At 38.8% G+C, this 26,891-nt stretch overlaps 1 protein-coding gene across 1 annotated transcript in view; it reads right to left on the bottom strand.

The window, feature by feature from the left end:
* LRRIQ1 (leucine rich repeats and IQ motif containing 1) overlaps positions 1 to 26,891 on the bottom strand; it is a 264,993-nt gene that overhangs the window by 91,995 nt on the left and 146,107 nt on the right. Inside the window, exon 19 of the mRNA XM_090275671.1 lies at positions 25,732 to 25,851. Coding sequence (XP_090131797.1) covers positions 25,732 to 25,851 — 120 coding nt within the window. The remainder of the gene's footprint in view (positions 1 to 25,731; positions 25,852 to 26,891) is intronic.

The following is a 26,891-nucleotide window of genomic DNA, read 5'->3' as shown; positions in this document are numbered from 1 at the left end:
GGCGGGCAAGAGCGACCCGGGTGAATACTTTGCCGATGACGCTGAGGAGAGAGATGCCCCGGTAGTTGTTGCAGTCGCTGCGGTCTCTTTTGTTCTTGTACATGGTGATAATGTTGGCATCTCTCATATCCTGGGGGATGTAACCCTCCTTCCAGCAGCGACAGAGTAGATGGTGGAGCGGCTGTAGCAGGACTGGTTTCGTCGCTTCCTGGTGCTTTCCCACAAGCGAGGCGGTCGATGGCTTTGTTGAGCTCTGCCGCAGTAGGTGGGGTGTCTAGCTCCTCCATGACTGGTAGGTCTGGGATGGCGTTAAGAGCAGTGTCTGTTACGGTGTTCCTCGTCGCGTACAGCTCGAGGTAGTGCTCGGTCCACCGCCGCATTTGCTGTTCCTGGTCAGTGATGACCTCACCTGTCTTGGACTTAAGGGGGGCGATCTTGGAGGGGATTGGGCCTGTTGCCTTCTTGATACCCTCATACATTCCTCATGCGTTGCCTATATCGGTGGCTTCCTGAATGCTTCTGCACAGGTTTAGCCAATAGGTGTTGGCACAGTGGCGGGCGGTCTTCTGGACTTTGTTCCTGGCAGCCCGTAGAGCTTGAAGTGTACTGGGAGTGGGCGTGACCTTGTAAGCCAGTAGGGCCTTCCTCTTAGCCTCGATCACGGGTTCCATTTCTTCCCAGTGAGCCTCGTACCAGTCAGCGTTCTTCCGCTCTTTCTTCCCGTAAGCAATAATGGCGGAGTTGTATATGGCGTCGCGGAGACGTGGCCAATTGGATTCGATAATGTCATCTGCTGCCACTCCCTCGCCGAGTGCATCTTCCATCTTGTTGATGAATTGCTGGGTCTTAACTGGGTTGCTGGCACAACTGGTGTTGATGCGTGGGCGACCCTTCATCTTGGAGTGGTGCAACCTCTTCGGCATTATGCGCACCTTGCTTACCACGAGGGCATGGTCCGTGTCGCAGTCTGCACTGTGGTAGCTGCGGGTGAGGAGGGTGCTGCCAATACCCGTTCTTCTGGTGATGACGAGGTCAAGCTGGTGCCAATGGCGGGAGCGGGGGTGCCTCCATGACACCTGGTGGATCTCTTTGCACTTGAAGAATGCGTTTGTCACGCACAGGCCGTGGTGACACGAAAGCTCAAGCAGTCGCTGACCATTCTCATTGATCTTTCCTCTCCCAAAGTTTCCAAGGCAGGTGGGCCAGGCCATGTGGTTGGCTCCTACTCTTGCGTTGAAGTCTCCAAGGAGATAGAGAGCGTTACTTCTGGGGATCTTGGATAACGCTTCATCCAGTGCATGGTAGAACTGTTCTTTCTCTTCGATGGTGGCGCAGAGGGTTGGGGCGTACGCGCTAAGAATGCTGACTGGGCCGAAAGTTGTTGACAATCGGAGGGTAAGTAATCTCTCTGTGCCTCCTGTGGGTGGCTCTATGGAGTTAACAAGCGTGTTCTTCACAGCGAACCCAACACCGTGCTGTCTTGGTTGGTCCGGAGACTTCCCTTGCCAGTAGAAGGCGTAGTTGGTTTCTCTGATAGTTCCATTGTCGGCCAACCGGGTCTCCTGTAGAGCCGCAATGTCGATGTTTAGTTGTGCCAGTTCCCTATCGATGACAGCGGTTTTCCTGGCACCATTGATCCACGGAAGGTCTGCAGTAAGTCTGGGGCACATGGTCCTGATGTTCCAGCTAGCGAGACGAAGAGCTGGAGGCTTCTTTCTTGTTGTTTGCTTGGAATTAACTGGTGCGGGTGTTTTGTGGCCCACTTTTTGAGAGGCGCCTCTCTGATCCCCACGCACCCAGTGGGGCAGGCGAGCCATGGCGAGACGGCACCTAATTGGCTGGGGCTGCCCAGCTTGAGGCGGGCGGTAGCTGTCCAGTGAGGTGCGATGACCTCTCCCACCGTCAGAGGAGACCCCTGACGCTCGTTTCCTTCGCCAATCGGATGAGCTTATAACCGGTATCTGTCTCCTCCCGTGTTGAGTCGACATCTTGCGATGACGCTGGAGTGTCCTCTCCAGTGAAACTGAAGCTACAGAGCCTGGGCAGGGTGATATGGAGGGTCTGCTGTTGCCCATGCAGCAGACCCCCCCTCTCTTCGCAGCTGAAGGGTCCAAGGGAAAGACGAAGTCAATACAGCTTGGCTTCAGGTGCGCCGCAGGAGTTGCCGGTGTTGACTACAATGTCAAACCGCCTTAGGGACTCCGGCTCCGGATTTTCTGTCGGGGTTTACTCCCTTAGCCTTTCCCCTGAAGAGGTATGCCGCAAGGCAGCGGAGGTTTTTTGGAGTCAGAGTTTTCCTTCTCTGATTTTAGAGATGTCCTTCCTCTTTCCTGCTTTACAGGAGTAGAGATGGCCCACTTGGTGTCTGAGCCACCTGCCCCCTCCAGGACCTGATTCCCTGATTCATAGGAGCACGCAAATACATAAAGCAAATACTAGAAGACCACAAGAAGGATATCAACAACAACACACTCATAGTAGGGGACTTCAACACTCCATTATCAACAATAGACAGATCATCCAAGCAAAGAAACACCAAGGATATACAGGAATTGTACAACACACTAAACCACATGGACCTAACTGATATATATAGAACTTTCCACCCCAAAGAAGCAAAATATACATTCTTTTCAAAGGCACATGGGACATTTTCAAAGATAGACCACATGATAGGACACAAAACAAGCCTCAACATTTTCAAGAAAATTGAAATCATATCAAGCATCTTTTCAGATCACAATGCCTTGAAAATAGAAATCAACCTCAGAGAAAAAAATCAAAGACACCCAAACTCATGGAGAATGAATAACATGCTATTAATTAATGAATGGATTAACAATGACATCAAAAAGAAATCAAGAAATTTATAGAAACTAATGATAATGAGCACACAACAGCCCAAAACCTGTGGGACACAGCAAAAGCAGTCCTGACAGGGAAGTTCATAGCAATACAGGCATATCTGAAAAGGATAGAAGAATCTCAAATAAAAAACCTAACCATAAAGCTACAAGAACTAGAACAACAACAAACAAAGCCTAGGGCAAGAAGAAGGAATGAAATCATCAAGATCAGGGCAGAACTAAATGACATAGAGACTAAACAAACAATCCAAAAGATCAACAAAACTAGGAGCTGGTTCTTCGAAAAAATAAACAAAATCGACAAGCCTCTAGCCAGTCTAATCAAGAAAAAAAGAGAGAAGACCCAAATAAACAAAATCAGAAATTAAAGAGGAGAAATCACGACTGATACCACAGAAATACAAATGATAGTTAGAAATTATTACAGACAACTGTATGGCAAGAAATTTGACAATCTAGAACAAATGGACAAATTTCTAGAAACATACAACCTTCCAAAACTGAATCAAGAAGAAGTGGAAAGTCTCAACAGACCATTAACAAAGAAGGAAATTGAAACAGTAATCCAAAATCTCCCTGCACACAAAAGCCCTGGACCGGATGGCTTCACAGGCGAATTCTACAAAACATTCAGGGAAGAACTAACTCCTATCCTCCTCAAACTGTTCCGAAAAATCCAAGAAGAGGGGAAAATCCCAAACTCTTTCTGTGAAGCCAGTATTATTCTAATCCCCAAACCAGGTCAAGACACAACAAAGAAAGAAAACTACAGGCCAATATCACTGATGATCATAGATGCTAAAATCCTCAATAAAATATTGGCAAACAGGATCCAGCAATACATCAAAAAGATCATACATCATGATCAAGTGGGATTCATCCCAGGGATGCAAGGATGGTTTAATATTCAAAAATCAATAAATATAATACACCACATAAACAAAATGAAAGACAAAAACCACATGATCATATCAATAGATGCTGAAAAAGCATTTGATATAGTACAACACCCATTTCTGATGAAAATACTCAGCAAAATGGGAATAGAGGGAGCATACCTCAACATAATAAAGGCCATATATGAAAAACCTGAAGCCAACATCATACTCAATGGGAAAAAACTGAGAGCATTCCCCCTGAGGTTAGAAACAAGACAAGGATGTCTACTCTCTCCACTCCTATTCAACATAGTCTTGGAAGTTCTAGTCATAGCAATCAGACAAGGAAAAGAAATAAAAGGCATCCAAATTGGAAAAGAGGAAGTAAAACTGTCATTATTTGCAGATGACATGATAGTGTACATAGAAAACACTATAGACTCCACAAAAACACTACTTGAACTAATAAGTGAATTTGGCAGAACAGCAGGGTATAAAGTCAATATTCAGAAATCAAAGGCATTTCTGTACACCAACAATAAAATCTCAGAGATAGAAACTAAAAGAAAAATCCCATTTACCATAGCAACAAGAAAAATAAAGTACCTAGGAATAAACTTAACCAAGGAGATAAAAGACCTGTACTCAGAAAACTACATAACACTGAAGAAAGAAATTAAGGAAGATACAAATAAATGGAAGCAAATACCATGTTCTTGAATGGGAAGAATCAACATCATTAAAATGTCCATAGTACCCAAGGCAATTTATAGATTCAATGCAATCCCTATTAAAATACCAATGACATTTTTCACAGACCTAGAACAAATAGTTCAAAAATGTATATGGAACCAAAAAAGAGCCCGAATAGCCACAGCAATTTTGAGGAAGAAGAACACAGTAGGAGAAATCACAATACCTGATATCAAACTATACTACAAGGCCACGGTAATTAAAACAGCCTGGTACTGGCTTAAGAACAGACATATAGATCAATGGAACAGAATAGAGAGCCCAGAAATAAACCCAGGTCTATATGGTCAACTAATATTTGACAAAGGGGGAAGAAACATAAAATGGACTGAAAAGAGCCTCTTCCATCAATGGTGTTGGGAGAACTGGGCAGGGACATGTAAAATAATGAAACTAGACCACCAACTTACACCATACACCAGAATAAATTCAAGATGGATCAAAGACTTAAATGTACACCGTGACACCATAAAAGTCCTAGAGAAAATCATAGGCAGGAAAATTTCAGATATCCCACTTAGCAACATTTTCATTGATATATCTCCTAAGGCAAGGGAAATAAAGGAAAGAATAAACAAACGGGGCTACATCAAAATAAAAAGTTTCTGTTCAGCTAAAGAAAACATCAGCAAGATGAAAAGGATACAAACCATATGGGAAAATATATTTGCCAATAACATCTCAGACAAGGGATTGATCTCCAAAATATATAAAGAACTCATATGACTCAACACCAAGAAGACAGACAACTCAATTAAAAAATGGGCAAAGGACCAGAACGAACACTTCTCCAAAGAAGACACACAGAGGATCCATAGATATATGAATGAATGCTCAACATCACTAACCATCAGAGATGCAAATAAAAACCACAATGAGATACCACCTCACACCAGTCAGAATGGCCATCATCAACAAATCGACAAACAACAAATGCTGGCGAGGATGTGGAGAAACAGGAACCCTACTGCACTGTTGGTGGGAATGCAGACTGGTGCAGCCACTATGCAAAACAGTTTGAAATTTCCTCAAAAAACTAAAAATGGAACTGCCTTTTGAACCAGCAATTCCATTGCTAGGATTATATCCGAAAAATCCTGAAACACCAATTCAAAAGAACCTATGCACCCCAATGTTCATCGCAGCACTATTTACAATAGCCAAGTGCTGGGAACAACCTAAATGCCCATCTGTAGATGAGTGGATCAGAATACTGTGGTACATTTACACAATGGAGGACTAAGTAGCAGAAAGAAAGAAGGAACTCCTGCCATTTGCAACAACATGGGTGGAACTAGAGAGAATTATGCTTAGTGAAATAAGCCAGGCAACAAAAGAAAAATATTTTAGATACGTATTATTTTGTTATATATATTTCATGACAAAGTGCCTAAATTCCCCACAAAGGAGACTGAGACATAGGCTCATTAAAACTTCTGCCAAAATAATTCTTTTAAAAGGGTGATAAATTGTGGAGACAACTCTCCATGAGTCTAGCACATTTCTGCATGTTTTGTGACAGCTTTTTTCCCCACAGACTATCTTTTTAAGGATCTTTGTATAGCTAACAGCCTGGGAAGATGAAATACTGTTTCACCTGATCTTACAGGACACTATCTTAGTGTTACCCAGACTCACAGGGTGTGGAGCACACTGATTCAAAGGAGGGGGTTTGGACATGGTTCACAGTGGAGAAAAGAACTAAAGTTATCTCTTGTGTGGGGCCCTTTAGGTCAATTCAATGGATTTAGTGCGACATCTATCCTCTGAAGTCTTAAGTTTTCACTACTATAAATGATATCCTGTTGGCTGTATGTGGATTACATATATCTCAATTTTAAAAATCCTTAGTTTCAATGGTCCTGATTATGGTTAAGTATTGTCACACACATCTGCATTCAAGGACTGGCTGATAAATCTGAACAAAATTCTAGGGCCTACGTTCTCAGGTCTGTTTATCAAGCAGTTTCTTGAGACTTGTCTCTGTGGGAAAATGTTCAATGCTCAGTCTCTTCAGTAGCCAAGAAAAAACTTCTGTCTCTTCAGCCCATTACCACAAAAAAGGAAGCCCAACATCATACTGGACCCTTTCAGTAATGGAGATAATACAAGTATCTGTGGCTTGATGATTTGGCCATTTGGAACCTCTGGCCTCCACCTAGATTCATCCTTGTGGTTTTGGATTTGTGGTCTTTCTGACACAGATACCACATATATTTCTATTGAAAATCAGCTATTGGCTTCCTATGGGACTGTTTTAGAAACTAAATAATTGACCGATGGAGAACTTGTGACTGTCTGACCTGATATTCCCAGTTTGGGGTGGAACATCTCAGATAATCACTAACAAGTTGTGAACTTTCCCCCCAAAGCCACATTAGTCAGCTTGGTTCCAGTGGCATCTTGGCTTTATATAAAAAAACAGAAGTTATACCTCTTAAGGAAACTTTATATCCACTTCAGGGCTTTATCCAAAGCTGCTAGCTTGGAGGGACTTCTATTCACTCTGGTTCTCCTGAATACTTGGACCTGGTTCAGGGATATTTCAGCTCAGCTGAAACTCAACTGCATCTTGCACTGTAGCCAATGACCTCACAGTCTGATCTGCCACATGGAAAACTACACATGTGTTGACTAAAGACACTCTGTTTTGGGCCCTCACAAAAGGGAAATAAATCACAGCCGCATATAGAACCATTTTGATTACTCATATGGATGCCCATGGTAAGGCTCAATCCCTGATGAGATGACTAGAATCATATCATTAAATGGGCCTGATTCTGTTTCAGATGTGAGGCTACCAATGCATGGCATACTTGTGACTTCTGAAAATTTTACCTATTTGTTTTATGGTGAAGGAGGTCCCATTTTATGGATCCTTGCCTCTGTCAGCTCTTGAAAAATTGACTACATACCTCGCACCTTCGATACCTTACTATTCTTTGTATCTTTTGGGGTTATCTATCAGCTGACTTTGGCCATATAACTGTGGCCCTTGAAAACTGTCTTCGTAATTTTTCACTGGAACCTGACAATTCTATGCATTTTATCTCAAAAGTTGCTCAACAATGAGCTAGCTAGCTAATAGTCTAACTCTACAACTCTCCCTTCCATCCACACAACTTGATAAAGCAGTTTGATTAGTTAACTAAGGATCAGAAAGGGATCAACTACTACATCTACTTCCTAAGTAATGATTAGGAAAAATGCATGGATGGTAATACAGACCTAGATTGACAACTCAGGAGTCTATCCTGATCATTCTTGCACATGATGCATATTTATTTTCCCCAGTAGCAAGCCAGATGAAAGGTCAAGGTGTGAGTAGAGAATAATTAGAAAAAAGGTCAAGTTATAGTTAAATGAAATGGAATTTGCCATAGGAAGTATTTAAGTCAGCCACAACTCACTGGTCAGGGTTGCTTTAGATGGCAGAATTGCATTAAATTCCATTTCCAAGAGCCAAGTAAGAGTCTGTAATATCTAATACTACAGATGTACCTGGATTAAAGACTCAAGTCTAGTTGGAAGGTAAATACAGAAACTTAAGGGTAAAACCACCTGAGCTATTATAGTAATCCTAATTAAATACATCACGAGGATAATCTGATAGTTATAGTCCTAGCCTCTGTCAGATTATTCAGTGTGGCCACTGCAGTGCGTACTTATGGGAACATTTGCCATGTAGGGGAAAGGGGTAGATATTGTTAGGAGGTAATTTTCCATGGGTCTCTAACATTTATGCATGATTTATGACAGCTTTTGTTATGGACTATCTTTTCAAAGATGTTAATATAGCTAAAAGACTTGAAAGATGGAGATAGTCTTTTAGTGTTTCCCTCTGGGCCAGAAGTCAAAATTTGTTGTTTGATATAATAAAGATAATGACGTTCTCTGGAGCACAGGATGGGCAGGTTTGCTAACAACTCTTTATAAAACATAGAATTTCCTAGGCTCAGGATTTGTAGAGGAGAAATTCTTCAGATTCCTCCCTGTGGAACCCGGAGGTCAAGGTTAACAGATATGAACATGAAACTCCTGCTGTCTGACATGACAATAATTAATGGTTCATATCTTCTGCTAGTACCCATGAATGTGTGGCAGCTTAAATTGTTTGATGGCGTTCAGGATAAAAGTCTCACAGCCCTCACAGTTTTTGGTATTTAAAAGTTTATGGTAAACTATGCTTAATAAAACTAAAATGAATTAATTCTTGGTTATTAGTGTCCCTTTGATTAACTGTTTGTTTAATGCAATCATGTTTCAGAGCAGAAACAAACCAACATAAAAATTTCATGGCAGATTGATATAGACTTTTTGATCATGGCTAGTTTACTAAATTTTTAATATTTTTATAGCAATTATAATACAATGCAAATTTCCAAATATATTTCTGACATTGGCTAAAATTCAGTACATATTATATCTGTTTATGTGGTATCTTCTCCCCAAGTATGGTGACTGCCATATTGTAAACAGTCAGTATTTTTGTTGGCTGGAAGGGAAAAAAGAAGTTTGAATAGATGTTATATGACTAAATTGTGATAAATTTTAAAGAAAAGAGATATATGCACTTAATCCAAAGGCAACTATGTTTATTACTTAAATAAGTGATAAAAGGGAAGTCCTAGTTAAATATGTTTTATACTTCTAAACAGGAAAATTAAATAGAAAAAAAGAAAGTACAGGAACACTCTGGTAATTTGGTTATGTCATCTAAAGTTATAGATAATTCTAAAACAAAGTAGCAGCAATAGAAAATGGGTAAAAAATGTCAAAGAAAGACAGAGCAAACATACCTTCCTAATTGCTACTTGGCTTTCATTCTTAGCTCCCCTAATTTATAATATCTACATAGCAGATAAACTCATTCATTTAAAACAAAAACGTAACTTCCAGTCAAGATGGAGGCACAGGGGGACACTTTGCTTTCTTTCACAACCATAGAAATAATTACAATCAGATCTCAAAACAAATAATACCCAGAACCATCACAAAATTGAGCTGTATGAAAGTGCAACAACCAAGGATTTAAAGAAGCCACATTCAACCAGACTAATAGGAGGGACAGAGTCATGGAGATAGGCAGAGATGTGTGGAGTGGAGTGGACAGGTGGCGGCAGAACAGACAATCACAAATTTATGTATGGTGGATAAAATTTGGAGGAATATCTTAGGAGTGAGTGATCCTAGCCCCAGGCCAGGCCTCACAGCCCAGGGTTCCAGAACCATGAAGATAAATCCCCATTACATCTGACTGAAGAAACCAGTGAGGGTTGGGATGGCAGAAGAAACTGCTGGATTTTCACCACTTAAAGGGCCCACATAGACTTAGAACATATAAAAACCCACACAATCTGGGGTTCACCACCAGGGAAGCAGCTGGAAGGGCACCAGTCACATACAGGAAGTGGGTAAAGTGACTAGAAATGAGGTCAGTGCTTGGAAAACCTCCAGAAGCCAGGCAGCAGTGTTGTCTCCTCTCTGAATCCTCCCCCCACACAGAGCAACAAAGCAGTGAAATGGGTTGCCCTGCCCTGACAAATACCTAAGGCTCTGCTCCACAAAACTTAACAGGTGCACTAAGACAAGGAGTCAAAACAATTCTACATAATACACAGAAACAAACACAGGAGGCTGAAAATTGAGGAGACAAAGAAATATGGCCTAAATGAGAGAAAAGAATAAAACCCCAGGAAGAGAACTAAACAAAATGGAAATAGATAACCTATCAGATGTAGAGTCCAAAACCCTGGTCATAAGGATGCTCAAAGAACTTGTTGAGTACAGAAACAAATAAAGGAAGAAATGAAGGCTACACTATGTGAAATAAAGAAAAATCTACAGGGAACCAACAGTGAAGGAAAGGAATCTGGGATACAAACCAATGATTTGGAACATAAGGAAGACAAATATTCCACCAGAACAGAAAGAAGAAACAAGAATTTAAAAAAAATATGAAGATAGTGTAAGACTCTGGGATATCTCCAAATATGCCAACATCTGAATCACAGGGATGCCAGAAGGAGAAGAGGAAGAGCAACAAATGAAAAACTTATTTGAAATAATAATAAAAGAAAACTTTCCTAAGTTGGTGAAGAAAATAGACATACAAGTCAAGGAAGCATGGAGAGTCTCAATCCAGTTGGGTCAAAAGAGGACCATACCAAGACACATCATAATTAAAATGTCAAAGGTTAAAGATAATAGAGAATGTAAAAGGCAACAGGAGAAAAGTAGACAGTTAACTACAAAGGAGTTCCCATCATCAGATTTCTCAAAAGAAACTGCATGTAAGAAGGGACTGGCAAGAAGTATTCAAAGAGATGAAAAGCGAGGCCCTACAACCAAGATTAGTCTAGCCAGCAAAGTTATTATTTAGAAGGGAAGGACAGATAAAGTGCTTCTCAGACAAGGTAAAGTCAAAGGAGTTCATCATCACCAAGCCATTATTACTTGAAATGCTAAATGAACTTATTTAAGAACAAGAAGGTCAAAAATATGAACACTAAAAGGGCGGTGATTTCACAACTATCAACTGAATCTAAGAAACAAAACAAAACAAACAAAAAAATTAAGCAAACAACCAGAACAGGTACAGAGTCATAGATACAGAGATCATTTGGAGGGTTATCACATGAGAGGGGGAAAAGGGAAAACGGGAAAAATGGTGCATAGATCAAGAACCCTCATTGGTAGAAACAAAATAGACAGTGTGATGTTAAGAACAGTATAGGATAATTCCGGCCAAGATGGAGGCATAGACAGACACACTGCACTCCCTCAACGACTAAGAAGGAGTACAACTACCTCAAAACTAGAAACAACCAGAAGTTCCAGAAAATCAGACTACATGGAAGTCCAACAAACATAGATATAAAGAAGAAATACTCATCCAGACAGGTAGGAGGGGTGGAGCCAGGGCAGAGAGGATGCTGTGTGGTGGTGACAGCGGCGGCAGCATCAGTGGGAGGCTGGCAGAAAGCACAGTCACATGTTTTAAAAAGTCAGGAGAGACACCTGGGCAGCGTTCCCAGCTCCTCACTGGACCTCGCAACTCATGGTCCCAGCACCTGGGAAAATCAAGCCTCATTGCTTCTGACTGTGCAAACCAGTGGGGGTTGGGGTGCAGGCAGAAATTGCCATTCTCAGCAGAGCCCACTTGTTTGAAGGATCCCCATGGTCCGAGAAGTCTGCAGACGCACCCACTCAGGGAACGACAGCCAGGGCAGCAGCTAGAAGGGTGCCCGTCTGGTGCAGAAGTGAGAGAGGTGCCTGAAAAATGGGCGAGTGCTGGGCTGGTGGCATTATTCCCTCTCTGACCCCTCCCCCACATACAGTGCCAGAACGTGGTGAAACAGGTCACTCTGTACTGATGAATCCCTAAGGCTCCACCCCTTACAACGTAGCAGGAGCAACAGCTCTACTGGAACGTGGAGGCAAACAAACACAGGATCCTGTTAGAATGTTGAGACAGAGAAATATGGCCCAAAAGGGGAAAATGGATCAAGTTTCCAGTGGGAAAACTAAGGGACAAGGAGATAGCCAACTTAAAAGAAGAGGAGGTAGACAACCTAACTAATGCAGAATTCAAAACACTGGTGATAAAGATGCTCACAGGCTTGACAAATATGTTTGAGTACAGCAAACACATAAAAGAACTGAAGGCTATGCTAAGTAAAATGAAGGCAAATCCACACAAAACCAATGGTGAAGGGAAGGAAAGTGGGGATAAAATCAATGATTTGGAACATATGGAAGAAAAAAACAGTCAATAGTGCAGAATGAGGAAGCAAGTATTGAAAAAAATGAGGAAAACTTCCCAAATTTTGTGAAAGAGATGGACATACAGGTCCAGGATGCACGGAGGGCCCTGGGAGAACTGGACCCAGACGGGACTACACAGGGATGCATCATGACTGAGATGTCAAAGGTGAAAGATAAAGACAGAGTCCTGGGGGCAGGAAGAGAGTTGCGGAGAGTTGTCTACAGGGGGGTGCCTATAGGACTATCAGCTGATTTCTCAGAGAACACTTTGCAGGCAGGAAGGGACTGGCAAGAAATATTCAATGTGATGAAAAGCAAGGACCTACACCAGGATTATTCTATCCAGCAAAGTTATTATTTGGAACTGAAGGGCAGATGAAATGCTTCCAGACAAGGAGAAGTAAAAGGAACTCATCATCACCAAGCCATTATTATATGAAATGTCAGAGGGACTTACTTAAGAATAAGAAGATCAAAACAATGAACACTAAAATGACAACAAACTCACAACTATCAACAATGGAATCTAAAAATTAAAAACAAAATCCAACTAAGCAAACCAGAATAGGAACAGAATCATAGGTATGGGGATTATTTGGAGGGTTATTAGCTGGGAGGGGGTAGGGGGAGAAATGGGGATATGGTGCAGGGACTAAGAGGCATAATCAATTGGTACAAAATAGAAAGGGGATTGTTAAGAATAATATAGGAAAGGATGAAACCAAAGAACTTATATGCATGACCCATGGACATGAACTAAGAGGGGTGGGATTGCTGGTGGGAAGGGGATACTGGGCAGAGGTGAGCGAAGGGGAAAAAATTGGGACTACTGTAAAAACATAATCAATAAAATATACTTTAAAAAATACCTATTTTTTTAAAAAAAGGAACAGTACAGAAAAAGGACTTCTGGCCAAGACAGAGGCCTAAACTGACATGCTCCATCTCTCTCCGCAACTAAGAAGGAATACAACTACCGCAAAACCAGAAATAACCAGAAGTTCCAGAAAATAAAGCTACATGGAAGTCCAATATATGAAGTTATAAACAAGTGGTGCTTGTCCGGATGGGTAGGGGGGTCGAAGCTGGGTGGAGAGATCAAGCTGTGCTGGAGGAAGCAGCTGCGGTGATGGCGGTGGGACGGTGGTAAGAACAGACACCCATATTTAATGGGAGGCAAGAAGCGCCTGGGGACAGCCGTGGCTGTAGACCAAACCCATTAGCTTGCATTTCCAATGCCAAGGAAAAAAGACCCGCCATTGTCTCGGCCTGTGAGGGTTGGAGGGTGTGGGGATGGAGGAGGAGGCTCCCTGTCTCTCAGCGGAGAGTGAATGGCAGGAATCCATCTTGGACTTCCGCCCCCACAAAAAATGCCACAGCGTGGTGAGAAGGGCCACCCGGTAGTGATGGGTGCATGGGGCTCTGCCACCTATAGTATAGGAGGTGTGACAGCCCTACCCAGGAAGCAAAGGTAAACACAAAACTGTCAGGATGGCACAGATCATGATAGACATTCCGGTGATGCAGCTGACCAGACGACAAATATCTAATCTAATGAAGCAGCAGATAGAAAATATTTCTGAGGCACAATGCAAAAATTTAGTTATAAAAATGCTTACAGACCTAATAGCAGATCTTAAACAAGATGGGGAAGGAATGAAGGCAAGTCCTGCTGAAATGAGTAAAAACACATACCAAACTAGTGGTGAGGGAAAGGAAACCAGGGATTAAACCAACAAATTAGAACATAGGGAAGGAACAAACTAGTCAATCAGTGCAGAAAGAGGAAACAAACAGTGAGGAAAATGAGAAGAGACTCAGAAACCTATGGGACAGCTATAAGTGGGCCAACATCCAAATCATAGTATTGCCAGATGGTAAGAAGAAGAACTAGAAATTGAAAAGTTATTTGAAAAAAATAATGAAGCAGAACTTTCCTAACTTGGGAAAGGAAATAGACTTACAGGTCCAGGAAGCACAGAGAGTTCCAAAACAACTGGACCCAGGGAGAACTACACCAAGACACATTAGGATCAAAATGTCAAAAATTAAGAATAAAGAGAGAAGAAGAGAATTACATACAAAGGTGTCCCGATAAGACTATCAGCTGATTTCTTAAAATAAACTGCAGGCAAGAAGGGAATGGCAAGAAATATTCAAAGTAATGAAAATCAAAAACCTACAACCATGATTACTCTGTCCAGCAAAGCTGTCATCCAGAATAGAAGGGCAGAGAAAGTGCTTCCAGGACAAAGTAAAACTGAAGGAGTTCATCAGATCCAAACCATTGTTATATAAAATGTTAAATGGACTTGCTTAGGAGAGAGAGGATCAAAACTAACAACATTAAAATGAAAACTGTATCACAACAACCAACAACAGAAGCTAGGTAATCAAAACAAAGGCAAACTAAGTAGGCAACCAGAGTGGGAAAGAATTATAGGTATGGGGAACCTTTTGGAGGGAGGTCAGCAGGGAGGAGCAAGGGGGAAGGGGAGGGAGATGGTACAAGAATTAAGCATAGGAGGAGAGAGTGGAGTCAATAAGAAGATGTTGAAAAGACCTATATGCACAGCCAATGGGTATGGACTAAGGGTGGGAGCAACTGGAGGGGGAGTGGTCACTGGGTGTAAGGGAACAAAGGGAAAATAAATTGGGACAACTGTAATAGCATAATCAATAAAGCATATATATATTAAAAAAAGAACAATATAGGAAATAGAGAAACCGAAGAACTTACACATATGATCAATAGGCATGAACTAAGGGTGTGAGGATTATTGGATGGGAGGCGGGGTACCGAGTTGACAGGGGCAAAAGGGGATAATTAGGACAACTGTAATAGCATAATCAATAAAATATACCTACAAATAAGCAAAAACTTTTAACTCCTTTACTAAAAACCCTATAATAATTGTCTATCACATTTGAAATAAAATTCAAAGTTTTGACATTTTATCCTAGGTCTAATGTGGACTGATCTTTGGCCAGTTTTATTGTTTTTCATCTACTAATCATTTCTACCTATTGTGAACTTTCTGTTGCTTTAATATACCAAAGCAGTTCTGTTTCAAAACTTCCATACTTGTCTTGTACTTAGCCCAAAGAAGCATTATCCTATGGCTTCACTTTACTTTTACATCTATATTAAAATATTATACCTTAAACAGGCCTTTATTAATCTTCCAATCAGATTCTATGCTCTATTCCTAAACCTTTCTTATTTTCATAGTAATTTTCAATATATATATATATATATATAGCCCTGGCTGGTTTAGCTCAGTGGATTGAGCGTCGGCCTGCGAGCTAAGTGTCGCTGGTTCGATCTTCCAGTCAGGGTACATCAGAGAAGGAAAACTCTGACTCCAAAAAACCTCCGCTGCCTTGCGGCATACCTCTTCTGGGGAAAGGCTAAGGGAGTAAACCCCGACAGAAAATCCGGAGCCGGAGTCCCTAAGGCGGTTTGACGTTGTAGTCAACACCGGCAACTCCTGCGGCGCACCTGAAGCCAAGCTGTATCGACTCCGTCTTTCCCTTGGACCCTTCAGCTGCGAAGAGAGGGGGGGTCTGCTGCATGGGCAACAGCAGACCCTCCATATCACCCTGCCCAGGCTCTGTAGCTTCAGCTCCACTGGAGAGGACACTCCAGCGTCATCGCAAGATGTCAATTCAACACGGGAGGAGACAGATGCCGTGTCACTCCCGAGTCGGACTGCACAGCCATTCTCGGCGGTGCAGATAGACACTTAGGAAGCTACACCATCGTCTCTCGAGACGGACGGCTGCCGACGAATAGTATTTTACAATATTCTGTGTAGTTATATATTTATTCACTGTCTGTCATTTCAGGTTAAATGTATGCTCTGTGAGGTCAGAATTTATTTCTTGTTCATTGTGGTGAAAACAATGCCTGAAACATTTAAGATAATTATTGATTTGAAATATTCATTTCCAAACATTTTGTTCTGTTTTAGCTTTAATTAGAATTAAGATGCACCTCAAACTATATATAAGTATCAAATTAAAAAAAAAAAAAAAAAAAACGCTGAAGGCACTCAAGAGCAATACAGCAACCAGAAGTTAAAGAAACAAGATCCAAAAGAGTAGAGTTGCATGTTCATATAAATTGCTGGTGTAAACTCCATATTTCTCTCCATTTTCCTTCAGGGAAATTCCGATTTTAATAACAGGAAAGAGAAACCAAACAGAAATGTAAGGCCTGCTTGTAGCAGTTTCACTAGGATGATGAGACAGAGGTTGATGTGCAGAGGTGCCAAGACAGTTAGAATTGAAGGACTAAGATCCTCAGGAGTAGAAAACCATAAAAATGTGAACTCAGTCATACATAAAATTTTCCTTCATTTGTTTGTCAATTCAAAGTAGTACATGTATAGGAGAGCTACCTAGATCAAAGTAGGATGGCAATAGCTGGGTGCCAGAAAGCCAAAAAGACATTTGTTCTGTTACTTGATGCTTTTGGGAAAGAAATTACAATTCAGGGACAGACAGCATGAAGGTAACCTGGTAAATATCTTACTTTCAGTTGAGACATCACATTGGCTCAAACTTAAAAGAAACAAGAAATACACCACCCCTACAAAACTTCAAAGTAATCCTCAAAAGTATCTCTGCCTATATAGTATCTGTCTGCCATAATAAAATTCAAACCTCTTTAAGGAAAGACTATTTCCCAGAGTCCTAACACTTTTAAATATATTTTTTATACTTAAAAATTAAGTGCTAATAAAGAGAATAGACTGACTCAAAATGTAAGAGATAATCAATGGAAATGAACCCATAAGTGATCCTTATGTTTCAATTAACTGAGAAAACTTTGAAAGTACCATAATGCCACATTCAAAAAAATATACAGAAAATGATAGAAAACTTCAACAAATAATTGGAATTTATAATAAATAATCAAGTAGAAATTCCAAACTAAAAATTAAAATAACTAAAATTAAGAATTCAATTGATAGGTAAAAAAAATTTATATAACTCAGGAGATTATTAGTGACCTATAGAATTGGTAAGTAGAAAACTTCCAAATTAAAACAAAGAAGTAAAAAAAGACAACAATTTTTATAAGAATCTAAGAGAAACATGTCAAATGATGAGAAATTCTAATACATACTTTTGGAGGCACTTTACCTTATAGAAGAGACATATTTTAAAAATTAAATATTTAACTCTGCTTAAGCAAATTCCAAAACTGATGAAAGACATCAATCACAGATTCAAGAAGTCATATGATGTCTCCCACTCCAAGCAGAAAAAAATTATACTCTTTTTGAAAAACAAAAAGAGGAAATGACCCTTAAAAGCCGTCTGAGGGTAAGTGTGGGAAAGCAATATCTTCAGAAGAGAAAAAAATAAGATTTATTAGTGAATTATAGAAAACATGGAAGCCACACGCTGATAAAATTGCATCTTTGAACACACAAAAAAGCCTACTTAAATGTTTATACCTAGAGAAGATATCATTCAAAATTTAAAGTAAAATAAATACCAATAAATGCAGAAAAAGCTTTAGACAAAATCCAGCACCCATTTTCAATAAAAAATTTCACTAAAGTGGGAATAGACAGAACATATGTCAATATATTAAAGGCAATATATGACAAATGCACAGCTAACATCATACACAATGTGGAAAAGCCAAAAACATTTCTGTTAAGACTGGGAACAAGAGAAGGATGTCCACTGTTACTACTCTTATTCAACATAGTACTGGAAGTCCTAGACACAGTATTCAGATAAGAAAAAAAAAAAGGCTTCCAAATTGGAAAGAAAGAAGTAAAATTGTCATTATTTGCAGATGACATGATACTGTATATAGATAACCCTAAAGGTTCCACCAAATAACTACTGTGGTAGAATTGATAAATGAATTAAGTATAGTAGTAGGATACAAAATAAATATCCAGAAATCCATTGCATTTTTATGTACCAGTAATGAACAATCAAAAGGGGAAACTAAAAAAAATCCAACTTACAATTGTATCCAAAAATACCTAGGAAAAGATTTTACTAAGGTGGTGAAAAACCTGTACTCAGACAAAATAAGACACTGAAGAAAGAAGTTGAAAATACACTTCTGGCTAAGATGGAGGCCTAGACAGACAGGCTGCATCTCCCTCTACAACTAAGAGGAAATATAACTTCCTCAAAACTAGGGACAACCAGAAGTTTCAGAAAATCAAGCTGCATGGGAATCCAACAAACAAAAACATAAAGAAGAAATATTCATCCAGACAGGTAGAAGTGGTGGAGCCAGGGCAGGGAGGATATGGTGTGGTGGTGGTGGAAGCAGTGGTGGCAGTAGCAGGCAGGCAGAAAACGCAGTCACACATTTTAAAAAATAAGGAGGGACAGCTGGGGAGTGCTCCCAGCACCAGGCCAGACCCCACATCTCATGGTTTTAGCCCCAGGGAAAATAAAGCTTCATTGCTTTTATCTGTGCAAACCAATGGGGATTGGGGTGGATGCAGAAACTGCCCTAGAATGTCTGCAGACCCACCCACTCTGTGAACAATGGCCAGGGCAACAGCTAGAGAGGTGCCAGTCCCATACAGAGGTGGGAAAGTGCCTGAAAAGGGGAGAATGCTGAGCAAGCAGCATTGTTCCTTCTAAGACCCCTCTCCCACATAGAGCACCACAACATGGTGAAAAGGGTTGCCCATACTGACAAATACCTAAGGCTTTCTGCCCCTTAATGTAACAGGTGTGAAGTTCTACCTAAGACACGGAGGCAAACAAACACAGGAGCCTGTCAAGATGAGAAGACAGAGAAATATGCCCAAAAGAGGGAATGAATCAAGATTCCAGTGGGAGAAATAAGCAATGAGGAGATAGCCAACCTAAGAGATGTAGAGTTCAAAACACTGGTGATAAAGACGCTCAAAGGCTTGACAGATATGCTTAAGTACAGCAAACACATAAAGGAAGAAGTGAAGGCTATGCTAAATAAAATGAAGGAAAATCCACACAAAACCAATGGTGAAGAAAAAGAAACCAGGGTTCAAATCAATGACTTGGAACATAAGGAAGAAAAAAACAGTCAATCAGTACAGAATGAGGAAACAAGAATTGGAAAATATGAGGAGAGGCATAGGAACCTCTGGGACAATTTTAAATGTGCAAACATCCAAATCATAGGGGTGCCAGAAGGAGAAGAGGAAGAGCAAGAAATCAAAAGCTTATGTGAGAAAATAATGAAGGAAAACTTCCCAAAGTTGGTGAAGGAAATAGACATACAAGTTCAGGAAGCACAGAGAGTTTCAAACAAGCTAGACCCAAAGAGGACCACACCAAGACACATCGTAATTAAAATGTCAAAGGTTAAAGATAAATAGAGAATCTTAAAAGCAGTAAGAGAAAAGCAGAAAGTTACCTATAAAGGGGTTCCTATAAGACTGTCTGCTGATTTCTGAAAAGAAACCGTGCAGGCAAGAAGGGACTGACAAGAAGTACTCAAAGTGATGAGAAGCAAGGACCTACAGTACAGCCAAGATTACTCTATCCAGCAAAGCTATCATTTAGAATGGAAGGGCAGATGAAGTGCTTCCCAGACAAGGTGAAGCTAAAGGAGTTCATCATCACCAAGCCATTATTATAAAAAAGGTTAAAAAGATATATTTATGAAAAAGAAGATCCAAACTATAAACATTAAAATGACAACAAACTCACAACTATCAACAACTGAATCTAAAAAATAAAAACAAAACCCACCTAAACAAACCAGAATAGGAACACAATCATAGGTATGGGGATAATTTGGGGGGTTATCAGCTGGGAAGAAGAAGGGGGAGAAAGGGAAATGGTACAGGGACTAAGAAGCATAATTTATTGATACAAAATAGACAGGAGGAAATTGAGAAAAATATAGAAAAGGGTGAGGCCAAAAAACTTATATGCATAACCCATGGACATGAATGATGGGGGTGGGATTGCTGGAGAAAAGGGGGGTACTGATCAAAGGAGAGCAAAGGGGGGATATTGGGACTACTGTAACAACTTAATCAATAAAATATCCTTTAAAATGAAATTGAAAATACAAATAAATAGAAACATATACCATGCTCATGGATAGGAAGAATTAACATGTTAAAATGTCCATACTACCCAAAGCAATTGATAGATTCAATGCAATTCCTATCAAGATCAAGATTGTTTTTCACAAAACTAGAGCAAATAATCCAAAAAGTTATATGGAACCACAACAAAACCAAAATAGCCACACTACTCTTGAGAAAAAAAGAACAAAGTTGAAAAAATCATACTACCTGGTATATCTATACTATAAGACCATAGTAATCAAAACAGCATGGTGCTGTCATAAAAATAGACATACAGAATAATGGAACAGATTATAGAGCCCATAAATAAACCCATGCTTTTATAATCAATTAATATTTGACAGAGGAGGCAAAGATATACAATGTGGTAAAGAGAGTTTGTTTAATAAATGGTGCTGGGAAAATTGGACAAATATATGCAAAACAAATGAAACTAGACTAACTTCTTATACCATATACAAGAATAAACTCAAATGCACTGAACACTTAAGTGTAAGATTCAATAGCAAAAAAATCCTAGAAAAGAAAACATAGGCAGTAAAGTCTCAGATATTTGTTTTAGTAATACTTTTTCTGATATATCTCCTCCAGTAAGGGAAACAAAAAATAAACAGATGAACTACGTCAAACAAAATGATTTTTCACAGCAAAGGAAACCATCAACAAAATTTAAAAAAACCCATTGAATGGGGTAACATATTTAAATGATACATCTGATAAGGGGTTAATGCCCAATGTTTATAAAAACCCCTACAATTCAACACCATAAAAACAATCTGATTTTTTTTTAATGGGCAAAGGACCTGAATAGACACTTCTTTAATGAGGATGTATAGATGGCCAATAGACTTGTGAAAAGTTGTCAACATCACTAATCATCAGAGAAAGACAAATTAAAACCACAATGAGATGTCACCTCACACATGTCAGGATGGCTATCATTAATAAATCAACAAACAAGTATTGGTGAGAGTGTTAGTTGGTGGGAATGCAGACTCATGCAGCCACAGTGAAAAACAGAATGGAGGAATCTCAAAAACTTAAAAGTGGAACTGCCTTATGACCAAGCTTCCACTTTTGGATATATATCTGAAGAAACCCAAAACATCAATTTGAAAGAATATATGTATTCTTATGTTCATTACAGCTCTGACACACACACACACACACACACACACAAAATACATATATATGCCACTCACATATATATATATGTGCATATATATGTATATATGAGTGGTATATACATATTACTCATTTGACATATACATATGTCATATATATATTATATATATGTATGTATTTGTCAAATATATATATATATATATATATATATATATATATATATATAAGGCCTGTCCAGAAATAGTCCAACCATTGTTAATATAGTGAGAACAGTTAATACAGTGAGAATGGTTAATATAGTGAGAACATGATGTAACCTGGTAGCCAAGGAGAATGGACTAGAATCATCATGATCATGATCATGATATTAACCTCTTAGAAAGGTATGAAGATGCTAAGTAAGGTAACTTCCTTAATTAAATGTAGATTTTCTACAAGAACTGATATTAATAAACACTTTACTTAGTGGTGGTATATTGAAAACTTTCACCTTGAAATGAGGAACTAGAAAAAGATGTTTGCTCATATTCAACATTTTACTGGAGATAGGAGTCAGGACAATTAGGCAAGAAAAATAAATGCAAAGCATAAGAATTGGAAAAAAAGAAATAAAATCTGTCATTCTGAGATGACATGATTGTGTACACAGAATATTCAAAAGACTTGAGAGATAAACTATTAAAATTAATAAGTGATTTCAACAAAATGACTAAATACAAGATTCACATGCAAAAGTGAATATAATGTCAAAAACATCAAATATCTAAGGAAAAAATCTAAGCAAAAATATACAAGACCACCACAGAGCATTTTAGACAAAATCTTAAATGGCCTCAATAAATGATGGGATATTCTGTGTTCATGGATTTTTTTAAAATGTTTTATTGATTATGCTATTACAGTTGTCCCAATTTCCCTTCCCTCTGCTCCCATCCACCCAGTGGCCCCCCTCCCTCCAGTTGTCCCACCCCTTTTAGTCCATATCCATTGGTTGTGCATATAGTTCTTCTCAACCTCTTCCTGTCTATTCCATGCCCTCCTACTATGTTTCTTAATTCCTATACTATCTCTCTCCCTCTATTCCTTCCCCCTCCCTGATGACCTCCCCCCAGTTTGTTCCTCATACCTATAGTTCTTTTTCCACTCTTGTTGCCTATTTAGTTTGCCTTTGTTTCAATTTCCTAGCTTCTGTTGTTGGTTCTTGTGATGCAGTTTTCATTTTAATGTTCATAGTTTTGATCCTCCTTCTTCTAAACCCTTGTATGTGTTTTCATTCGCTTCAGTATGAGTGGCTCTCTTTCCTTCCCTGTCTTGTTCCAGATTTTTTGTTAATTCTGAAAGCCACCTTATAACAATAGCTCTGAACTGAGCCTCTGAAAGGTTTCTTATTTGTTCGTCTGTCAGGTTCTTCATCTGCTGCCTGGTGAGCTGTGTCACTGGGATTTGAATCATTGTCTGCTTCATTTTGACAGATTTGTGTTTTGCTTTGCTTCCTGGGCAGGCTGTGTGGGGCAGAGCTCCATGTACTTGTCGCTACCCGGAGACTGGCAGTGATTCCGACCTTTCTTGCCGTGCTGTGGCACTTTTTGTGGGGGCGGGGGTCCAAGATGGATTCTTGCCGTTATTCTTCACTAGGAGACCGGGATCCATCCTCCCGCCCTCTGGGCCTCAATGTGCAAGGCAGTGGGGGAGCTGCCTTTCCCCGTGTTGGGGTTGCGAGCTGCCGGGGCTCAACTGCAGCCAGGATTGCTCCCCCTGCCACTCTCTCTGCTGCTTCCGCAAACAGCACCACTCAACCTTTCCACTCCTGTTCCAATTTCACCCCTCCTACCCGTCCAGGCGAACATCACTGGTTTATAACTTCATACGTTGGGCTTCCATGTAGTTTTATTTTCTGGAATTTCTGGTTATCTTTTGTTTTGAGGTAGTTGTATTCCTTTCTAGTTGTAGACGGAGACTGAGTGTGTTTGTCTAAGCCTCCATCTTGGCTAGAAGTTTGTGTTAATGGATTTAAAAATGCAATATTCTAAAAAAAAGCAGGTCCCCCAAGTTGATTCATAGATTCACTGCAATCTCAGACAAAATCCTAATATTTACTGTGCAAATTCATAGGGTGATTCTAAAATTTCAGTAGAGTAATAGCAGTTTTTTCTTGAAAAGAAAGAACAAAGGTGGAACTCTTATAAGACTAAATATTAAATCTTATTATAAATATACAGCAATTAAAGTAATTATGTAAGGATAAATAAAAACAATTAGAAAAATTAAGAGAGCTCGCATACAGTTACCTGAGTTTAAGCAAAGCTTTAACAGCAATCGATTATGAAAAGTATGATCTATACAACAAATAATTTTAACTCAATGAGAGAACCAAATGTGTCTGCATGAGGAGGAGAATCTTGACCCCTTCCTTACACTGCTCACAAAAATTACTTCCAGGTGCATCAGAGACTTAACTTTGAAGTTAACTTTATTGAGATAATAAAGTTTCTAGAATATAATCTAGAAATAGGCAAAGATTTCTTATATGTTACAACAATTAGAAACTTTTGTTTTTAATTTAAAATTAGAAGCATTCTGTTCATTAAAATGAACCATAAAGAGAATAAAAAAGTAAGCCTCAGAATCAGAGGATATTTTCAAGAACAAACAGTGTAGTATTCAGAATATATAAAGAACTTCTATAAATTAATAAGAAAAAGTTATATAACAACAACTGAAAAATACACAAACACTTGATCATATCACAAAATGGCCAGTAAGCATATGGAAAGGTATTAAGCATAATTATGAGAAAATTTCAAATTAAAACAAGATACCACAGTAAACCTACTGGAATGGAGAGGGGAAGACATGAAAATAACAGTGTTGGTGAGGTTAGAGCTGCTCTAAAACTCTCAATTTCTGCTTATCTCCCCTCTTAACAGCAAAATTTCTATCCTTCCCTCAATTAAATGTATTGATCACACTGCAATTCTATTATGTATCTGTGTGTGTGTGTGTGTGTGTGTGTGTGTGTGTGTGTGTGTGTGTGTATGGGGGGAAGGGGGTTCTCTAAAAATTTTATGTGGTTTGTGGCTTGTTCTTTCATACCTTAGTTCCTATCACCGCATGCCCAGGGGCCATTACCTGGCATTATTGCATGCTGGGATCATTGGGGAAGTGTGTAGTGAAACTCACCCCTGTCCTTCATTTTGGAGAATCTTATTTTTTCATAAGTGGTCCATCCTATACAGATTGCTAACTGTGTATGCCCCTTGCCCCTATGGCTGCTCATGTATATAAATTGCATCTCCACCTTGGTAAACAGTAATAATAAAATTTTTAAGAATGACTTTAAAAAAATACAATCTCTCTGGAATACTGTTAGGTACTATCTAGTATACATAGGTAAACACTATGATCCAGAAACTGTATTCCTAAGAGAAATGTGAATATACATATCAGAAGACATGTACAAGAATGCCCATAGCATCTTTAGTCATAATAGGTAATACTAGTAATAGTCCAACAATAAATAATCTATCAGTAGTTAAGAATAGACTTAAAAAGCGGTATATTTAAATTATGGATAAATAAGTGGTATAGTGGCTTTTATACAGTTGCACTTAACCACATAGTTAAATCTCACAGACATAATATCATGTGTAAAAAAGAGTATATACTGTATGATTCCACTTACAGGATGTTCAAAAAAAGGCAAAACTAATCTATGATAATGAATACTACAGAGGCATGAGGAAGTCTTCTGCGGTTATGTGAGTTAACTATCTACATAAGAGGGAACAAAATGAACAAAGCTAAGGCTGTAAAATGTAGTCTATACAGTAAAAGTGTACTCAATTTGGTTGGAGCATATGGAAGCCACAGAGAAGTGGTGAATATGTGTGTATAGCTTGCTACCTTTTTGTGGCTTATGTAAATAACAATTTAAGGAGGTTGCTCTCATTTTTCTAAGAAACAAAGAATTATTAAAGATTATTGAGAAGGACATATATAAAGTCACAGTAATATTTGCAACATGTAAATCTTGGTGAAGAACACCCAGAAACTCTTGTAAATATTCTATGACCACGTTTACACAATGCACAAGCTTGTTGGGTAAATGAAGATGTTAAGAATTTAGAATACTCTTTCAAGTGCTATTTGAAAAATCTATATGAGCGTTTGAAAAATAAAAGCCTTAGAAACTGGTTTAGCTCCAAAATAAGTATAGTAAAAATACTGTAAGATTAATATTTATATGTTATAGTTGGTACTCACTTCATCAAATGTGAAATCCTCTAAATCTATTTCTTCATATTCTTCTTCAGAGTCTTCATTCTTAATAGCCTGTAGAGCTGTTGTCAGTTTCTTCCTCAAAAGAAAGCCCTTCCAAACCGCCTAAACAAAATTTAAAGCATGTTATACAAGGTTATAGATCAAACTCCAAACCAGATTCTCTGTATTACCCCATTAGGAAGATAAAACATCTTAGACCTTAGTTTAATGGCTCAGTAATCTGTTTTTTTGAACTTTATGTGACACTTAAAACTGCAAGATAAATTAAATAACTGCATGTGTCTAAGGTTTTGAATCTCAGGAGACTTTTCTTGTGGTCAACAGAAAAGAATCTTTAAAACTCCCTCAACTGCACATGTAGGTCAACCAATCAATTATCTGATAATTCCTCTAGGACCCATTCTAAACTAAGAAGAAAGAGCTACAAAGAAAAACCAATTTTGCTAATTTTCAAATGATTATATATAAAATAAACTAACACACACTTAGGAAAATTTCACTTTATATAAATGTCCATATTAGAGAAATAGTATCCTGGCTCATAACAATAAACTAATTTCACTTTAAAATAAGCTAAGCACAAAATAATAGAATTAAAAATATTCAGGTTCCTCAGTAGCTCTAGAATGGGGAAAGATTACCTAACTATAATTGTAAGAACATGAGAGATTTTTATTTACAAAATGAATACCTTTATATACTGCTATGAAATAAGCTCCACGATATATTAAGTATGAAAAATCAGATATAAGAGTGGGCTTTTTTTGTTTCTTATTTAAAATATTTTTATAGATAAATGCATATTACCATTTACCTATGAAAGATTGTATATAAATATATAATTAACAAATACATTACATAAACCTAAATTTAAATATATATGTATATCTAGTCTCTAATACTTAAAAAGGTAAATGTATATATTAGAAAATTAGTTACAAAAATATTAACTATAGAGACAGAAAACAAGGTGGAATTTATGGCAATAGAAGCCAAACTTCTCTGACTGTACCTTGCTTAGATGTGATTTGGAAATTGTGCATGCTTGAAATAATCATTAAAAAAATAAATATGTAAAAATAAATTCATTAAAGATATAAAACTATGCTTTATGCTGTGGAAGTAACTACACAGAAGTTACT

Source organism: Furipterus horrens, unplaced genomic scaffold (assembly GCF_987537825.1).
Source record: "Furipterus horrens unplaced genomic scaffold, mFurHor1.1.pri manual_scaffold_4, whole genome shotgun sequence".
In the NCBI taxonomy this organism is placed as follows: domain Eukaryota; kingdom Metazoa; phylum Chordata; class Mammalia; order Chiroptera; family Furipteridae; genus Furipterus; species Furipterus horrens.
This window is presented reverse-complemented; position numbering and strand designations above follow the sequence as displayed.